At 35.9% G+C, this 20,337-nt stretch overlaps 1 protein-coding gene across 1 annotated transcript in view; it reads right to left on the bottom strand.

Moving 5' to 3' along the window:
* LOC138702771 (prion-like-(Q/N-rich) domain-bearing protein 25) overlaps window positions 1-20,047 on the bottom strand; it is a 63,280-nt gene extending 43,233 nt beyond the window's left edge. Inside the window, exons 1-3 of the mRNA XM_069830072.1 lie at window positions 20,029-20,047; window positions 19,314-19,592; window positions 4,590-4,718 (exon numbers count right to left, since the gene is read on the bottom strand). Of these exons, the coding sequence (XP_069686173.1) occupies window positions 4,590-4,718; window positions 19,314-19,592; window positions 20,029-20,047 (427 nt within the window). The remainder of the gene's footprint in view (window positions 1-4,589; window positions 4,719-19,313; window positions 19,593-20,028) is intronic.
* Window positions 20,048-20,337: the final 290 nt, after the last annotated feature.

Below are 20,337 nucleotides of genomic sequence, written 5' to 3'. Positions count from 1 at the left end.
GAATATAATGCGTGCAGTTCTGCGTTGTGTAACTTTCTCCATTCTCCTGTAACTTCATCCCTCTTAGCCCCAAATGGTTTCCTAAGAACCTTATTCTCAAACACCCTTAATCTCTCTTCCTCTCTCAAAGTGAGAGTCCAAGTTTCACAATCATACAGAACAACCGGTAATATAACTGTTTTATAAATTCTAACTTTCAGATTTTTTGACAGCAGACTAGATGACAAAAGCTTCTCAACCGAATAATAACAGGCATTTCCCATATTTATTCTGTGTTTAATTTCCTCCCAAGTATAATTTACATTTGTTACTGTTGCTCCAAGATATTTTAATTTTTCCATCTCTTCGAAGGATAAATCTCCAATTTTTATGTTTCCATTTCGTACAATATTCTGGTCACGAGACATAATCATATACTTTGTCTTTTCGGGATTTACGTCCAAACCTATCGCTTTAATTGCTTCAAGTAAAATTTCCGTGTTTTCCCTAATAGTTTGTAGATTTTCTCCTAACATATTCACGTCATCCGCATAGACAGGAAGTTGATATAACCCATTAAATTCCAAACCCTCTCTGTTATCCTGAACTTTCCTAATGGCAACTCTAGAGTAAAGTTAAAAAGTAAAGGTGATAGTGCATCCACTTGCTTTAGCCCGCAGTGAATTGGAAAAGCATCAGATAGAAACTGGCCTATACGGTCTCTGCTGTAAGTTTCACTGAGACACATTTTAATTAATCGAACTAGTTTCTTGGGAATTCCAAATTCTATAAGAATATTATATAAAACTTCTCTCTTAACCGAGTCATATGTCTTTTTTAAATCTATGAATAATTGATATTTGTAATATTTCGTGTTCAATTGGAATAATTTTTAATTCTTTTTGTTAAGTGAAGTTTGAATTGTTTAAATAAAGTTCAGTATATTTCAAATGCAGTGGTCTGTTTCGTATAATATATAATAATTAACGCTGCCTTTTGTGTATGAATTTTACATACATTGTAGGATTGTAGCATACGTAGACGGCAGTGGTTTTCATTACGACTCTAGGAAGTTATTTGTAATATTTCAACATGCTTATCTAGATTGGCAACTCTGAAATTAGTAAAATCAACTTTCAATAGTGGCGGCCATTTGCTGTAACGACGAGAAAGCATACTATCGTGCAAAAAAATTATTTACTGCTCTAGTATATTGAAGTTTTAATTAAATTTCACAATATATTTTAATAACCAGTACAGATAAGCATGTGAACATAAAATATTAATCCAAATAGTACGTGTGTGCCAGTCCAGTAGATAAAGGTGCAGCATAACTATCTTAATGCGCATGTGTCAGTGTGATTTGAGATTGGTTTGCGCTTGATTCGCAAATCTTCCTGAGCGACAGGAAATGGTTTGACAACGGTTTTATATCTGCTAGAACGCCTGACTTTAATCAGCAAGTGATAAGGATTTGAAGTTATCGCTGCAGGAACAGTAAAGTCGTTGTGAGCATGCTCATGATGGTTGCAAACGTTGTAAATTGCTGCAGGAACAAACCTGTTGTATTGTATGATGAAAAACACATGAAGTTTCAAAAAGAGGCGAAATTAAGTAGACAGCAAATTTGATGGTTGAAACCTATATAAAACTTCAATTTACACGTAGGCCTATATATATACGGGATGGAAGGGAAATGATGCAACAAAATTTAAGAGGTGATTTTACATGTTAAATATAACAGAACTTTTATTACACTTTTCCTCCGGTGAAGCACCGTTAAGCAGGAAAAAAATAGTCTTTTCCCAATGTTTGCAGCGCTCTTTTGCGGTAATGGTCCGAGAGAAATGTCTGATTGCTATACAAGCAGATAGGTAAAAATAATTTGAATAGTTAGTGTCTTGAGTATATATATATATATATTTTTTTTTTTTTGCAAATTAATCCGTTTAGCCATGAATTGAAATTGAATAATTGCGAAAATCTTAAAAAAAAAAAAAAAAAAAGATCTTGCTACGTAGCGCAGCGTTGAGTGCCAGTAACTGAGTACAGCAGAGAAGGAGAGGAAGGTAAGACATGGGAATGATGTAATCTGACCTTCATTTGCTTACGTTAATTTAACATTTTTCAGTCTAAAATTACATATAAATAATACCATTTATTTTCAGGAGTGTTAATTTAGTGTAAGACAAATTATGTCAGTAAAAATTATTACAATTTATTCCTGATATCACAAGATTCGTACTTCCGTTTAAAATTGCGATCACAAAGCCAAGAGTGCATTCCTCATTCCCTTTCTACCCTAAAGAGAGCGAGAGAGAGACGAATGCTAGGAGTTGCTTTTTTTTACGTCTACTACGGGTATACATCGTCTTCAACTACTAACTCGGACTTGCCACAGTACAGGCCCACTTGCTAGAGTTATTGCAATAGTCGTGATATTGCCAAATGTTTCATAGAAACTTAACGATTTCCTCTAAAATGGTGAATGTTAGAAAAAGCTTATTTAGATTTTTCAAATCTCCCTTCATGATCTATTACCAGTTTCATTTTGGTGCAGTGGTTACCTTCCATCCTATTACTACTACTACTACTACTACTACTACTACTACTACTACTACTACTATTACTACTACTACTTACTGGCTTTTAAGGAACTCGGAGGCTCATTGCCCGCCATTGGTCCTTATCCTGAGATAGATTAATCCATTCTCTATCATCATATCCCACCTCCCTCAAATCCATTTTAATATTACCTTCCCATCTACGTCTCGGCCTCCCTAAAGGTCTTTTTCCCTCCGGCCTCCCAACTAACACTCTATATGCATTTCTGGATTCGCCCATACGTGCTACATGCCCTGCCCATCTCAAACGTTTGGATTTAATGTTCCTAATTATGTCAGGTGAAGAATACAATGCGTGCAGTTCTGTGTTGTGCAACTTTCTCCATTCTCCTGTAACTTCATCCCTCTTAGCCCCAAATATTTTCCTAAGCATCTTATTCTCAAACACCCTTAACCTATGTTCCTCTCTCAAAGTGAGAGTCCAAGTTTCACAACTATGAAGAACAACCGGTAATATAACTGTTTTATAAATTCTAACTTTCAGATTTTTTGACAGCAGACTGGATGATAAAAGCTTCTCAACCGAATAATAGCGGGCATTTCCCATATTTATTCTGTGTTTAATTTCCTCCCGAGTATCATTTATATTTGTTACTGTTGCTCCAAGATATTTGTACTTCTCCACCTCTTCAAAAGATAAATTTCCAATTTTTATATTTCCATTTCGTACAATATTCTCGTCACGAGACATAATACCTTCCATCCTATCTACATAAATATAATAGATGTGGCAACACTGAAATGGAATAGGAACTACCTGTTTTGTTTTGGCTCCTCAAATTCTTTGATGCTACGAGTTCAATCACTCTAAAAGGGAATATTTATCAATTTCACTTTCCCTTGGAAAGCTCACAATGTCCGTGGAATAGGTGCCACGCGTTTTCCTAATGTTTCCTGAAAAAACATCCTCTAATGTCTCGTTATAGTGTCTGGAAATCCTGCTCAGTAATAGTTATGTAAATATTAAGGAAGAAGAAAAATCGTGTAAAACACAGAAACTGAAGATTTGTATGGTATGTGAAAATTTTACCAAAAAATCATGATTTATATAGGAGAATTTTCTGGAGTTAATTGCATTCTATACATTGTGACACGTAAAAATTCTTGTTCTCATATCGCTAGCAGGAAAGATTTAGAATATGAAATTTCATATTTTGGTGGTCACTCACTGCTTTATTACATGTACTCATTCAACAATTCATTACCCGAAATGATTTTCTTTTCTCTAATGCATGAGAAAACTACCGAATAAATCCAGTCAGATTATCAGCTCGAACAGTTATTGAACCCATATCTGAGGATCAGCAGGCAAACGCGGCTACCTTCTGAGCTACGCCGTGGCTCACCTGGATCTATTGGCTAGCACGGCAACTGCTAGACCACCGAAAAGGACCTTCACACTGCTAAGTTGATTTGTAAATGTATGGAGGGGCAAAAGTACTTATACTTATTTTAAGTTATGTTGGCACAGGTGGTAAGGAAGAGCAAGTTTTTATCACCAACGACCTGCTTACACTCCTACTGAAACACAATGCAAATCACCCGTTAAGGCTTAGGATTTTCCGTAAGAACTAAACACTGTTTTCATACATTCTTCCTAACTGTAGAACCGCTTCAGTCAGTAAGTCAGTTGGTGGTGATCAATAGTGGTGTTCAGATTGTCTGTTATTTCAGTTTTTCAGTTTTTGTGTTGAAATATATTCTAAGCACCATGAATCTGGAAGTGAATATATGGTATATAGAACACTTGTGTTTTATGAAGCCGATGTTGGGGAAAAAAGATAAAGTTTTACATCAAATGGTAGGGATGATTCCGTCACTGCTTCATCCAGCGGCCAGGGGCTTCCTCCCTTCCTCCAACACCCCAAGATATATGTTGAGAGGATACAGAAAATGACACGTGTAAATGAGAGGGTGAATATTTCCTTCTCTTTCTAAAAAAAATCCTGTGCCAACACAAACCGAATGGAACTTTGTGGTACTTACTGCTCAGCAAATGACACCTGTTTTGCTCGTTGTGAAGATAGCGATCCTTACATCGGCACGTTCTAACTCTGCAGACAGAATTGGGTCCTCCCCACTGCAAGCAATCCTCATTCTCCACACACTCGGTTGCTTCGTTAAAAGATAAAAAAAAAATTATATGCATTACATAATAGTCATACTAATACTGCTATATAGGATATTCTATAGGTCTGATATAGTACTTGGCGGGAAAATCTCAGTGAATGATTCGGAATTAGTGCCAAGATCTTGTATGTCAGGTAATACATTTGCAGTTAGAACATAAATCAATAACAAGTAAAATAAAAACCAATGATGATGAAGATAACGAAACAATATGAAACATAATTATGGTAAAACAACAAGGAAATGAAAATAAAGAATGAATGAAAAATAGAGAAGATGGAAATAATCTCAAAATGATGGAGAGGTAAATTCGGAAATAGCAAGAGAAGAAGGGGAAAGAGTGTAGAATGGTAAGTAATTACAGAAAAATGAGAAGGGTACGATAACATTAATGGCGTACAAAGAGGAACAACAAGAATAATTAATAAATCAGAAAATAGGAAATGGAGAACAATGAAAAGAGAAATGAAAAGGAAACTGATTAAAAGAAAAAAAACATCTGTAATCAAATATGCCTGTCTCTTTCTCTATCTACTGATGCAACTATAAGAATATCCCGCTACCCAGCTATCTAACTATGTACCCAACTACCTACTCAATCTATTCGTACCTATCCATTTTTAACTATCTTCTTCTTCTTCTTCAACTTTCCTAGTATACCACTATCGTGGTGTTATGGGATTTCCTCGGATCCATCTACTATATTTTCATTTTTTAACTATCAACCCATCAAAATACTTATCTCTCCATCTACATCTATTTGTGGTCGTTAATAAAATGATCGCAAACGATCTCTAAACGGTCACCACAAAAAAAGAATTCATCACTCTGCATACCAACATATCTACCTATCAACATACATTCCAATCCATCAACAACCTACCCCATCTATCTATCTATCTATCTATCTATCTATCTATCTATCTATCTATCTATCTATCTATCTATCTATCTATCTATCTATCTATCTATCTATCTATCTATCTATCTATCTATCTGTCTGTCTGTCTGTCTGTCTGTCTGTCTGTCTGTCTGTCTGTCTGTCTGTCTGTCTGTCTGTCTGCCTGCCTGTCTGTCTATCTATCTATCTATGTCTGTCTGTCTGTCTGCGTACCTACCTTCTACTTACCTGTCTGCCTGTCGGTCCATCCGCATGTCCGTCCGTCCATCCATCTGTCTATCTGCCCGTCTGTCCGCCTATACGAGTATGTCTATTTGTCTGTCCGTTCGTCCATTCGTCCGCCCATGTATCTGTCTATGTTTCTATCTATCCTACCATCCGTCTGTATGTCTTTGCCCATCTCTCCCTGTTTCTTTGTCTGCCTGCCTACCTACCTTAATGTCTATCTATCTAACTACCTAACTATCTGCTTTATCAGTCTACTAATTATTCACCTTGTCACTTAATCCCATGCAAGTATGCATCCATTTACTGCGTGTTCAGTTCAAAGTGTGTCATGGCTCGCCGTATGCCGTCATGTGGCTAGCCGATGAGCCTCGAGAATTCAATCTTCCTACACTTCCGCAAAGGCGTATTATCTATGAGCCAGAGAAGTTGCCTAACAAGTACGGCGTTCATTCTGAAGAGTACGTACCGATACGTACGGTAACGCCGGTAGTGGCAGAAATGTGAACTGTTTGGAAACACGTACTGAGATGAGTTTTTTTCTTACTGTCGGGATATGGCGATAGAGTTAAGACGATTACTTACGTATTTGTTGACATTAACTTGGACACGGAGCATTTGATTTGTGTTGTGGAATGTTGCGGTACGCAACCGATCATAACAAATACCCTGCGTACGACTTGCCCGCGCAAAACATAGTTCGAAAGAGGTTATGGTAGCACACAGACCGTACAGGCCACCATCTGTTGCTACAACGTTCAAGTTATACCGTACACGTTCTCAAGTTCAGATTGAACGCCTTGAATAATAGGCAACTTCTCTGACATAAAAGCTGAAACTCGCTTCAAATCGCTGACTCACAACAGTGACGTCATGACACACTTTCAAATGAACACCCGGTATAATTACACCTATAAACAGAGAGATCGGGAAAATACAAGTGAAAAGAAAATGACATCTCAGAAGCTACTGCATTGATTGTCTTGATGTTCACACGTTTAGACAAAGAAACTCAGAAAGTTTCATCTATTGCACTCGCGAGTACCTTGCGCGAGGAAAAACAAAAAATGTTTCTTTGGCGTCGCGATTTTAGACATTGTTACTGATGAGACATGTTTTCTTAGCAATTTGATCTTGCTTTCATTGCAATTTAATCTTCATTTGGGAATGTAATCCGTACAGGAGAATATTCAGTGCGTTTTGTGGCTGGCTGATAATACACAGTCGTTCAGCAGAGTGAAACGTAGTTTTCAGACAGAACGAGACAGAACTCCTCTGATACGCAACAGCTTCTTACACTGGGACAGGCAACAGCATGGCGCCCCCTACACTAGTATCTTTGACGAGGCGGACACACCACAGCCACCAAGATCGCCGGACTTGTCTCTAGTAGACATTTTGTGAAGATTTATCAAAGATCGAATATATTACACTCCTATGCCAGATTTGACAGATTTACGTTACCCAATCTTGGAAGCAATAACACTGGTGACACCAGAAATGCTTTTGTTTTTCTTTTGGATGTAGTCCGCACTACAAATGACGCTCATGTCGAGATGTACTAAAATATAAATAAAACTTTTTTTCAGTTTCTCTTTCTAAACGCGTAAACCTCAATAAAATAAATGCAACAGGTTCTGAGATATGAATACTTCTCTTTTACCAGGTTTCCCTGACAAGGTGTACAGATACGGAAATAAAATTTGGAGCTCCCTTATTATAGAATTTCGCTTACAACACACTGCACATGTGCAGTAAAGAAGAGCACCTGTGTATATCGTCGGCATAAAAGAAAAACGCATTAAGTAAAAAATATTACCTCTGAGAAAAAAGCTTTTTGAAAGCTCTTGACAAAGCTGAATCCTCAAATATTATTTTTAGTCATTTGTTTCTCTTTATGTGTATTTAATTTTCAATTCTAAATTTATACACATACATTATTTACATTATATATGCCTTTTTCTTAATATTTTTTACTTAATGTGTTTTGTTTGTAAGCCGACGATATACTACTTGTGGACAGTCGTGCGAAATTGCTGCCTACATACAGGTGCACACCCATCAAGACTCGCTCCAAATTTTAATTTCGTATCTGTACATGCATGTGTGTCTATCTACATATGCTTGTATCTATTGGTGAATCTAGCTAGGCCTATTTATATCTATTTTAGAAGGGTTCATCGTGACACCTCGATTTCAACTAACACATTTGCGAGCATTAGGCCTACAAACATGTATACTATAGCGACATTTGAACTCACAACAGTGACTTCCATAAGCTATAGAAGTTGACTTCCACCAGAAGTGTACAGCATTATCTTGGGAATCTATTAAACCATTCTTGTTTATCACTCTTTGAATTGCGAGATGACTTGATATTTTTCCAGGATCAGCAAACTTCTATAACATGTATTTTATGATATAATGAGTCTATGTTGCTGTTGGCTTACTTAATTTATTTATTTTCGCAATATAAATGGCATTAATTTGAATTTATAAGGACGTAACAAAACCATTTTGTTGGTGACATAGTCAATCCTTTCATTAAAAGGTTTCTAATTGGATTATACGCCTTGGGAAAATAAATTTATACATGTTCATATTTATATTGACAAAAATATTGACCAAGGCGACACTACTGCATTTTTGATCCCTTAATAAACAGTATAAAGACACAAGATAAAAATTCAGTTGTCGGATTATTTTCCGGACAATGACGACGATTTCTTGAAGAGATTTATACTCACGCCGTTTCATGAAAAAATTACTGTGGTTGCAAAGTTACCAATTGAGACCTACAACCAATTCATCGAACCATCAGCTGATAAAACTTACAACTACAATTTATATTGGAAGATTTATGTAAGATTTGGCTTGCTAGTTGAAGTAAGTACGGAATTTTACCACAGAAGCTTTGAAAAATGATCTCTTCCGACATTTCGTCTATAGTAGCATAGAAAACTAAATGTAGGAATCATCTGTTAACGCTTGAAAACAGCTTCCGTGTGTATGAACTGGGTCCACTTATTGCCAGATTTTAAATTAAAATCAAATGCACCCATCCCAGTAAAATATGGATTTTGCAATTTCCTTTTTAATAAATGTTTCTTACTTTTGTATCTAATAAATGTGCTTTTGTGTGTACGTTTTTATCAGGAATCAAGTTTTATTCCACTTGTATTCGTTAACTTATTATTATATCGCCATCCCATGACCTGACACCACGATTCCCAGTTTGAGAAACGCTACTTTAATTTACATCCTTCTGACATTCTTAAATTCTCACTTTCCAGAATTTAGTTTTCTTTGAATTCACGAACATGTTCAATTTCTGATGGTAATGTGAAAGAATAAAAACTACCGGTACTAATATTATTCATTCTTAGATACACTCTTTTAACACTTTTATAATCACTGATGAACGTTATTCAACAAATAATAACTACTTCACTGTGTTAATATTATAAATTTTGGTGGAAAATTACGTTTTTAGACGATGTCGCAAGCCACGTCGAAACTAGTTAATCCGGTAATTTACAGCCAAAATTGAGGATTCAGAGAATGACGAAAACCACGTCGAAACTAGTCAATCAGGCAATTTGCCGCCAAAATTGAGGATTCAGAGGATGAAGCAAACTACGTCGAAACTAGTCAATCTGGTAATTTACCGACAAAATTGAGGATTCAGAGGATGACGCAAACCACATCGAAACTAGTCAATCAGGTAATTTACCGCCAAAATTGAGGATTCAGAGGATGACGCAAACCACATCGAAACTAGTCAATCAGGTAATTTACCGCCAAAATTGAGGATTCAGAGGATGACGCAAACCACATCGAAACTAGTCAATCAGGTAATTTACCGCCAAAATTGAGGATTCAGAGAATGACGCAAACCACATCGAAACTAGTCAATCAGGTAATTTACCGCCAAAATTGAGGATTCAGAGGATGACGCAAACCACATCGAAACTAATCAATCAGGTAATTTACCGCCAAAATTGAGGATTCAGAGGATGACGCAAACCACATCGAAACTAGTCAATCAGGTAATTTACCGCCAAAATTGAGGATTCAGAAGATGACGCAAACCGCATCGAAACTAGTCAACCAGGTAATTTACCGCCAAAATTGAGGATTCAGAGGATGACGCAAACCACATCGAAACTAGTCAATCAGGTAATTTACCGCCAAAATTGAGGATTCAGAGGATGACGCAAACCACATCGAAACTAGTCAATCAGGTAATTTACCGCCAAAATTGAGGATTCAGAGGATGACGCAAACCACATCGAAACTAGTTAATCAGGTAATTTACCACCAATATTTATAATATTAACATAGTGAAGTAGTTATTATGTTCAATAACGTTCATTAGTCACTAATATCACTTCTTAATCACCGAATCAAAGATTTGTTAAGTAACTTGATTGCCACAAAGTTACTGGATTTTGTTGAGTCTCCTAAACACATATTTCTTAGTGCTGTAACATAATTAAACTCTCTAACTTTATGTAAAGTAGTTCCGGAATCTACCAGTATTTTTTATTCATAAACCAACTGTTATAACTTCTAGTTTTGTAAATATTTACATTATAAATAAAAGTTGTAAAAGTGCTACAATGGTATCACAAAATATAGGCTACATTTTTATTTTCACAGCTGAATTATAAATTCTAAATTTTGCGTACACTGCGAATGGAAATTGAATTAATTTTATATGTAAAATTTCTAAGAAAGTGAATTTCCTTACCGGTACTATTTTCACACAGGCCAATGATAGTCATCAGAAAAATTATTAAACGAAGATACTTTCTATGTGAAGAATTCATAACTTTGAAAATATACGTTACTCACTTCGATCTGCAGCCATATGAATGCAATCTAGTCAACGCGTTTCCGTTTTTATCTTTTATGGATGAAGATAAATGTATTGATTTTTTTCAATATCTCATATCAACCAGATAGTCCACATCTGTGGAGTAACGGTTAGAGCGTCTAGCTGCGACACCAGGTGGCCCGGGTTCGATTCCCGGTCGGGCCAAGTTACCTGGTTAAGGTTTTTTCCGGGGTTTTCCCTCAACCAAAAATGAGCAAATGCTGGGTAACTTTCCCTGTTGGACCCCGGACTCATTTCATCGGCATTATCACCTTCATCTCATTCATAAATAACCTATTTGATAAAGCGTCGTAAAATAACCTACTAAAATTTAAAAAAAAAATATCCCGATTGTGAGAAGGAAGCTACTAACATTCGACAGTATATTACAGTTCTACAAGTGCAACGCGTTTCCGTTTTTATCTTTTATAGGTGCAGATAAATGTATTGATTTTTTTCAATATCTCATATCAACCAGATAGTCCACATCTGTGGAGTAACGGTTAGAGCGTCTAGCCGCAACACCAGGTGGCCCGGGTTCGATTCCCGGTCGGGGCAAGTTACCTGGTTGAGGTTTTTTCCGGGGTTTTCCCTCAACCCAAAATGAGCAAATGCTGGGTAACTTTCACTGTTGGACCCCGGACTCATTTCATCGGCATTAGCACCTTCATCTCATTCATAAATAACCTAAGATTTGATAAAGCGTCGTAAAATAACCTACTAAAATTTAAAAAATCATCCAGATTGTGAGAAGGAAGCTATTAACATTCGACAGTATATTACAGTTCTACAAGTCATGAAGTTAAATTACTATTTGTTTGAGGAAATAGTCTTAGTTGGAAATTCCAGATAAATAAGACCTCAGAAATGAGGGATATCTTAAAAAAATAGTAACATCTGTATTAATAATGTTAAATATATTAAAATTATTATTGTATATAACTTGTAATTAGGCCAGTTGATATGGCACAGAAACAAAATCCGATAAAAAACTAAATTTATTGATTTCTTGGTAAATAAAGATTCTTACAAGAGAATCTTTCAATATCACCAGTTTGGAGACCTCTTTGAAAAGTCGCACACTAGTAGACACAATAAAGGAAAAGTTAAGTACAAAAAAGTAGCTTCCAACACGAACTGCAAGGCATAGAAAACAACTTTTAACAATAGCTTGAAGCTTTCATTTTGAGTGTCTTTTGGCGTGAAACGACTACGGTTGAGATACAAGGGACAAAAATTATAACGTTTTGACATAAAAGGTTTCCTCAGAAGTACCATGGAAACAGTAGTCTAAGATGAATTTCGCGCCACGCTGTCCGGCTTTCAATATTGTCTGTTTTAGTGGTTTTCAAAGTGGGGTTCGCGACCCTCTGGGGGGGGGGGTAATCTGATCTGAGGAGGATCGTGAGTTGATTTATAAAATAAAACAAAAACGTGTTATTAACATACATTTATTTGCATTTAGAAACACAAACAATGTTGAAATAAAAAAATAAGTCTTTCAGCAGTTATAAAGTAAAAATAATTAGAGTAATAATTGTGCCTGTTTTTCAGACCGTAGTCTCTCAATTCATTTTCAAGTTCGAGATTCCTCGCTTTTGTTTTGATGGTAATCATAAACGAAAAAACTTAATTTGCATAAATATGATAGGGTAAATTAGGATCTGTTGGACAGTCGGGCATGTTGGACACTTTGAACTTTAACGTGTTACCACGCCACTTGTGGGCACCACATTCTGCTAGAAGTCAATGACTGAAGTAGCCACGAGAGGGGCTACTTCCGTCATTGACTTCTAGCTGAATGTTGTGCCCACAAGTGGCGAGGTAACACGTTAAAGTTCAAAGTGTCCAACATGCCCGACTGTCCAACAGACCCTAATTTAGCCTATAGCAAATCAAAGATTTAAGGGCTTCTTTTGCAGCCTCGAGGTATTCTTTTGTTGTAAAATTGGTCAATACACTGCGAAAAATATCTAGTTTCAGCATTTCATCAGTAGGTACATATTTAAATTAGCTTTTCTTTCATATATATTTTCTTTTAATTTCCGCCAGTTGAACACAGCGGATTCAGTATCGATCTGAGTCTGTCGTAATTGTTTTGAGTATTTTCCGAAAAATACTCAAAAACCAGATGTTTAAAATCGTACTTCGGTTGATATCCACTGGTTTTGAATAAAATTATAATTTTTCACGATTTTACAGTGATTTGTATTTTTGAGATGGAGTCAAGAACTGGGGAGAGACGCAAACTAAATTCTCGCCCAAAAGTTGGTCGCGTCTTCAAAAAGTTTGGGAACCACTCATCTATTTAATGTGCCTTTAGGTTTTCAAAACAAACAGATAGGAGTTAAACCTGAGTGAACTGTAATCACAGGGAGAGTAATTATCTCATGCATCCATGTTAATTACAGAATCAGGTGCCCAGACGCTAGTCCTGTCAACTAACAGTTTATTTATTTCTTCTTTATTTAATATTCGAATTATTATAGGGACAACATTTTTTTAAGTACCGATACGTGGCTGTTTGTTTGTTTGAGGTATTCCTCTATCAAATTTTCCTCGGTCTCTTGATTGAGACTACTCATCCTGTCTGTTGTTCTTTCCAGTGCATCCTTCAGTAGGCAGTTTCTCCTCAGCCAGTCACCTAACCAATTCCTTTTTCTCTTTCTGATCAGTTTCAGCGTCATTCTTTCTTCACCCACTCTTTCCAACACAGCTTCATTTCTTATTATGTCTGTCCATTTCACACGCCCCATTCTTCTCCATATCCACATTTCAAATGCTTCTATTTGTTTCTCTTCACTTCGTCGCAATGTTCATGTTTTTGCCCCATACAATACCACACTCTATACAAAGCACTTCACTTCCTTAGTTCTCTTTCCGGAGGTCCGCAGAAAATGCTCCTTTTTCTATTAAAAGCTTCCTTGGTCATTGCTATCCTTCTTTTGACTTCCTGGCTGCAGCTCATGTTACTGCTTATAGTACTTCCCAAGTATTTGAAGCTGTCCATTTGGTCTACTGCCTCATTTAGAATTCGCAAGTAAATTATGGGAATTATATGTATGAAATGTTAAAATTTGTAGTAAATAGTTAAGAGGTCTTTATTTCAAATCAACAACACAAAATAACGATGTAGTCGTAATCTTTCTTAAAGGCATTTGTTAAAAAAAATTTCTTCCAGAAAACGAAGAAATTAATTAAATCAGGTGCCAAAACCTATGAGAATCGAACAAATTGATTATTATATGCAGGATTATTTGTACTATTTTCTGTTAAATGTTTTAAACCCCAATAGCACCCAGGTCAAGTCAGGTAGTCAAGGTCGTGCGCAATGGGAGATTTTGGGGTTAACCATCCCCCCTCATTAGGGAAGAAATAAGCAAGTTGGAATGTAAAATAGTGAAATATTTCAATATGATGCTGGAGGTATAAGGTAAATATAATTTGAAATCATGATATTGTAATTAATAAACATTTTATAGGCCTATTAAAAGTTTATTGTGAACTTGTTTATGAAGATCAGTTTTCTCCTTCAAAGTCTCCTTTTTAAAAAATCCTCCGCACGGTCTTGCAGGCTATTATTTCTGATGATCGTATTATTGGTAAACGATTAACATCTCTTGTCTTAAACATATTTAAGTAAACCGAAGTAGTAATAAAGTAACTCAAAATATAAATTGAGAACAGGTTTCATAGGAAGTAGGCGAATCAGTGAGCTTCAGTTTCTCTGGAGAGGCTGTGCGTTTTAAGGAAACAAGTCTGGAATGCTGTAGGCCTAAGTACATTCAAAGTCGTCCAATTATTGCGAATCAGGAAGAGGAATATTGCCAGTATGGTTGTACTCAAGTTATATCATTGTCTCATTCTGCTCAGTATAACCCCAGATCACAAATATGAAGGGTTCAGAACCATAATGGGCCAAGTGCCATTTACTAAAACCGTAGAAAACAAGGATTAAAATGAAGTTATTACCATAATTCAATGGAAACATGTAGCAAGTAATACAACGTATACACATTAAAACTAAATGATATATCAGTCTTCTTTAAACTATGATATTCACTTAACTTTAACCCTTGCTTTCTCCATTTTAATAAATGGCGCTTGTCCCACTATGGCTCTGAACCCTTCATATATCTGATCTGGGGTTATATTGAGCAGAATGAGACAATGATATAACAGATTGCTCATCCCCATGTTAAAATCGTTAGCACTTTGAAGAGAACAACCGCCAGGATCGCCACCCGTTGGCGTCACTGGTCGAGTGAGCCAGGAAGGAGAAATATGAAAATAAATCTGAAAATGGAAAAGCTCCTGTAGCATTGTTATTGACTCATAATGTTTAAATAATCAAACACATCGATTCAGCTGACCATAATCTACAGTAATATATCATCTTTATAATGCTATATTAATTCTTACTTCGAATACAGTAGAACCCCGATTATCCGTCACCCTATTAACCGATTGGCGGATTATCCGACTGTCTATTTCTTGCTCTTTTTTTTCTTCAGAAATAAATAACTTATTATGAAGTACTGTTTTTTACATCATATTAGTAGGTTCTTCATATGTTTTTGCTAGAGAGTGTTATTGCAAGCCTTTATCATTACACAGCATTGTCTACTGTTCGAATTGCCGTTCTATAATATAACTTGTATATAAAATGTCTTCTCCATGTATTGTGGGTCCCTATCACCACGGCATGGCGCGTCCTTAGGTTGCGGATAGAGGAGACGGCCTCCAGATATGGAGGGTAGCTGCGAATATATTGAATAAGCAGTCGTGGACAGCCGATAAGGGGTGGTCCTCCAGCTTGGGGGTTGAGCGAAGGGCTAACAACCCATCACCGTAAAAAACAGCTTGTTACGAAACCTAACAATAAGCCTCGGAATGGGACTGATTCTCCGGCACGACCACAGCAAAGGAATAAGGTTATAAGATTTGGTAAAATGGATTTGAGGGAGGTGGGATATGACGGTAGGGACTGGATTAATCTTGCTCGGGATAGGGACCAATGGCGGGCTTATGTGAAGGCGGCAATGAACCTCCGGATTCCTTAAAAGCCAGTAAGTAAGTAAGTATAAAATGTCTTCCACGGGTGTTAACAGAAAATGTGTTGTGCCAAGAATCGAAAAAGAAATGGAAATAATTGAATGGTTTGAGAAAGAGAACTGTGGCTCATCTCGTATTAGAATACGAGATTGGAGTTACAACTACGCGATTTAATAAAAAAAAAACAAGGATAAGGTGTAAAAAAGTATGTAAATCTACATGAGACCTCCTTTATTCTTATCTTTCCAGAGACAGTCATTAAATAGGGCTTCCTTGCCGCTTAAAAACACATAGTTGATAATCAGACTTAAATTAGTGAACTTCTGATCCACTACCTAGCGAGTTAAATACAAGACAATGGAGGAAATAACAAAATCTTTCATGGTACGGATTATCCGATTTTTTCGGTCAACCGTCCAGTCCATCCCCTTCATTACCACGGATAATAGAGGTTCTACTGTATAAAATGTTTCTTCAGGAGAGATCACAAGAGAAAGAAAAACTTTCTGGTCAACAACCTTTCACTGAACAAAAGCTTCTGCAGTCAATTGCTTCTATTCAAAAGGTGGGTAATCAATAGAACTGAAAAAATGAAAAAAGACATCTCCTGGCATCTGTTAAGTATTTAAAAAATTTAAAAGTCAGAGACCACAACTCCATGGCAGTCAATTGCAACTTTGTCACGGGATTAGGGGTATCACGGAATTAGGCACCTTTACCCCTATTACTTTTCATTGATCTAAAATAAGTATTGTATTTTACTTATAGCGTTAAAGCCGTAGAGTAGTAGTAATGGTATAAGTAGTATTAGCACATATCAGCTGTTAATTGTAGTTCCGTATGTGTGCAGTAAAAATAATTGAGATTTTTGGCATAATTTCTGTATCTCGAATTTTCGATACCTCGAAACATTATCCATTTCCGAAAGCACTTCGAGACATTGAAATTCGATTGTATTTTAATTTTATCTTCATGGATAAATAATAGGATGTGAAACTGCAGTTAATACCATCTAACATCGACAGGCAGAAGTAACAATGGCCCGGGTTCGATTCCCGGTCGGGACAAGTTACCTGGTTGAGGTTTTCTCCGGGGTTTTCCCTCAACCCAATATGAGCAAATGCTGGGTAACTTTCGGTGTTGGACCCCGGACTCATTTCACTGGCATTATCACCTTCATCTCATTCGGACGCTAAATAACCTAAGATGTTGATAAATCGTCGTAAAATAAAAAAGTAACAAAACTAGCGCTCGGTGTCCCAGGTGATAGACATAAGAACTATATCATGACAAAATTCCATTAGTCCTCCTGTAGTACTCCAGTTATCCGTTAGATGAGAATACAAGATGAAAGCATGAAAATGCAAAAAAGAAAATCGAAGCAAATATTTTGCCCCTGGATGCTGGAATGAAGTACGTGTGTGTAGCCCTATGTGCAGCGTATGTTAAGCAATGTTGTTTGTGTTACTCGGATGTATTGTTCAAATATTGTAAAATAGTAGATACCGGTAATTAAATACAATTTAAATTATGTAGTCTTTTGTTCTCTTTTCTGTTCATTTTTAATACTTTCCACGCGGCTTAGTTCATACGTCTCATCTTCTTTGTCTGAGCGCAGGTAATATTTAACTTACCATAACTAACAGCGACTGAGTATTAACATTACAATTAGGCAACGTTGCTTAAGAACAACTTTGAAAGTCATTTTTATTTTCTGATAAGTAGTATAATGCTTAGATATGTTTATTTTATTGTTATATCAGTCATCAACTTATCGGGTTATGTTGAAGGTTAACAACCTATCAAATCATGATACATAAATAGTTTATCACAAACGTTTTCAATAGGTTATCTTCAGGTGATGGATAATTACAATGAATAAATTAAAATATTTTAACACAAGGCCTAAAGTTATAAGATGCTTAATTGTAACTATAGAAAATATATAATTTCATAATAAATACGCGGTAAAGCAGTGTATTAACAAAGGTGTACGTCAATGTAAGATATAAAATGTGATCAAATGGCTTGTTAAACACTATTTGTTCCTATGTCACAGACTAAAAACAATGGAAAAAACTTTTTTTATTTAAACACGTTAAAAACATATCCATGTACACTGTACATAAATTATAGCGTATATAATTCTCCAGTGCCTGGGAAAAGTGACATAAGTTAGTTTCCACAGACCTTTCTTGATAATTTGACAACTTACGGAACATCTGCTCGCTTGGAAAAAGAGACATAAGTATTTCTCCCATTACAATAATGCATACAGAAAAAAATCAAATCGACATAAACCAGTGTAACTTGTCATTAATTATCAAAAAAGGTTTGTGGAAACTGACTTATGTCACTTTTCTCAGGCACTGCAGAATGTAACGATTAAAATTGTAAGTTAACATGTGTATTGTTTTTAAATTTGATTACAAATATGCGTTCATTCGCTGCGATATATTTTATGTTATTCATTGTAATTATGCATCACCTGAAGGTGATCTATTAAAAGGTTGAAAATGTTTGTGATAAACTATTTATGTACCATGATTTCATATGTTGTTAACCTTCAACATAACCCGGTAAGTTGATGACTGATAAAATAATAGTACATTATGCAACGAGCCTATAATGGTAGTAATTAAGACGCGAGTATGTTTGTTTATGAAACGAGCACAAGCAAGTTTCATAATTTTCATACGAGCGTCTTAATTACCATTATAGGTAAGTTTCATACGACTTTTTATGCTCGACCATATTTCTAACTTGAAATTATTCCTAAGTATTCATGTTATGGTTATCTACGTGAAGAGCGGAACTGACCTTCTAAATTGTGAGATGTGCGCAGACGCGAAAGTGTTGATTTTTTCCGAGGGACGAATGTCATTGACCTTGATATGATCTAGAGAATAACATGAACATTAATATTGATATAACCTGGAAATTGATTTAGAATTGAAAAACGAGATGACAAATTGAATTTATTTGAAAATTATTTACAATTTGTACTTTAATGATGTGCATTAAAGGGCTACTACCAAGTGTATAATTACTACATTTCGGCATGGTCGAGCACAAACATATTTAAGAACGAACGGCTCGTATTATTCTGGGAGGCTAAAAAGTCACAACTTTCATGAACTAAGTCGCATGAATACATACATGTATTTTAATAAGTTTTATTAGAACACAGTGTAAAATATAGGCTATTGTGTTTTTCTCAGTTGCATGTCAGGATCCTTACATTCTTTCATCTTCCTGTTGTCTCCAATACGAATTTTCTGTGGAAGGTGGAGGAATATTAATCTGAATTATTTATATTAAATTAGATGGTTCCAGAAGGGATAATGCTTGATGTACATAGTTTACTTTTCGCCACTTGGTACACTGCTAGATGTATGGAACGATGAAATTATCACTGCACAAAACAGGTGGCAGCAAGATCAATTTCTACATTAGCGCCTCTAGCGTTTGAGACGGGAAGGTAAATAAGTTTTATATCTTAAGTCTTCATCCACGTTACCTTTTTGAGAATTGTCTCGTCCACTGGCTTTAGCAGACTTTCTCGTGGTGACGCTGAAGATGGTAGGCGTGTAGTATGGTGTGTAGGAATCGGAGCTTCGTCCCGTACTGGTTCCCGAGTTGATGATCAATCTGGGATTGATTCGTATAGTCGCTTCAGAGGCTCTGAATTTCCCTGAACTAGTCCTAGGAATCTGGGTAGTGGTGGACTTCTTCTCCCTTCTAAAAGGGGGCAGTGTCTTCGAGCATTTTCCATATGTAGTGCAGTTGGGTGGAGACCCTGCAGACAATGAATTAATAGTGTAACGTGGGAAGAAAGTGAAATAATAATAATAATAATAATAATAATAATAATAATAATAATAATAAGTTATTTTAGCTGGCAGTGTTAAGACCGTAAGGCCTTCTCTTCCATTTAACCAGCAAAAAAGGGTACAGTAGAGGCAACAAAAAAAGCACACCGACCCTTGTAGCTGATTTCAGAGTCACAGATTCAAATTTTGCTAGTCACAAAACACATCCATCTTGTATAATTAATTGTAACAATGAAATTTATTGCATTTGTTCGATTCTTACCGTCTTTTGTTCCTTCAGTGCCTCAAACTAACAGACGAAAAAACTTTGAGAGTTTTATTTTCATCTGGCATCAATATTACATTTCTACCTCTATTTGGCAAAGATAACTACATATTTTTACATTAAATAGCTGTACATACCTCCGGCTTCACTATCCATATTGAAATTACCACAGTTTGACACAACACACAGCACAGGACTCTTTTGTATCAGCTACAAGGGTCGATCCGGATTTTTTGCCACTACTGTACATACATATTAATGAACTTAAAAGTTACAATTTGATTTCGATAAAAGTTTCGTGTTTACAAGAGTTACTTATGAATTAAACAGCAAAATACTATGAACTATTAATTAAACAATGAAAAAAAAAACTGTGCGGCAGAATTAAACTAATATACATAGAATGTTAATATATTTCAAATATTGTTAGATAATAGGAAGAGATT

The sequence above is a fragment of the Periplaneta americana genome, chromosome 7 (genome assembly GCF_040183065.1).
Source record: "Periplaneta americana isolate PAMFEO1 chromosome 7, P.americana_PAMFEO1_priV1, whole genome shotgun sequence".
Taxonomy (NCBI): Eukaryota; Metazoa; Arthropoda; class Insecta; order Blattodea; family Blattidae; genus Periplaneta; species Periplaneta americana.
The sequence above is the reverse complement of the archived record's forward strand: the minus strand, read 5'-3'. Positions and strand labels throughout refer to the sequence as shown.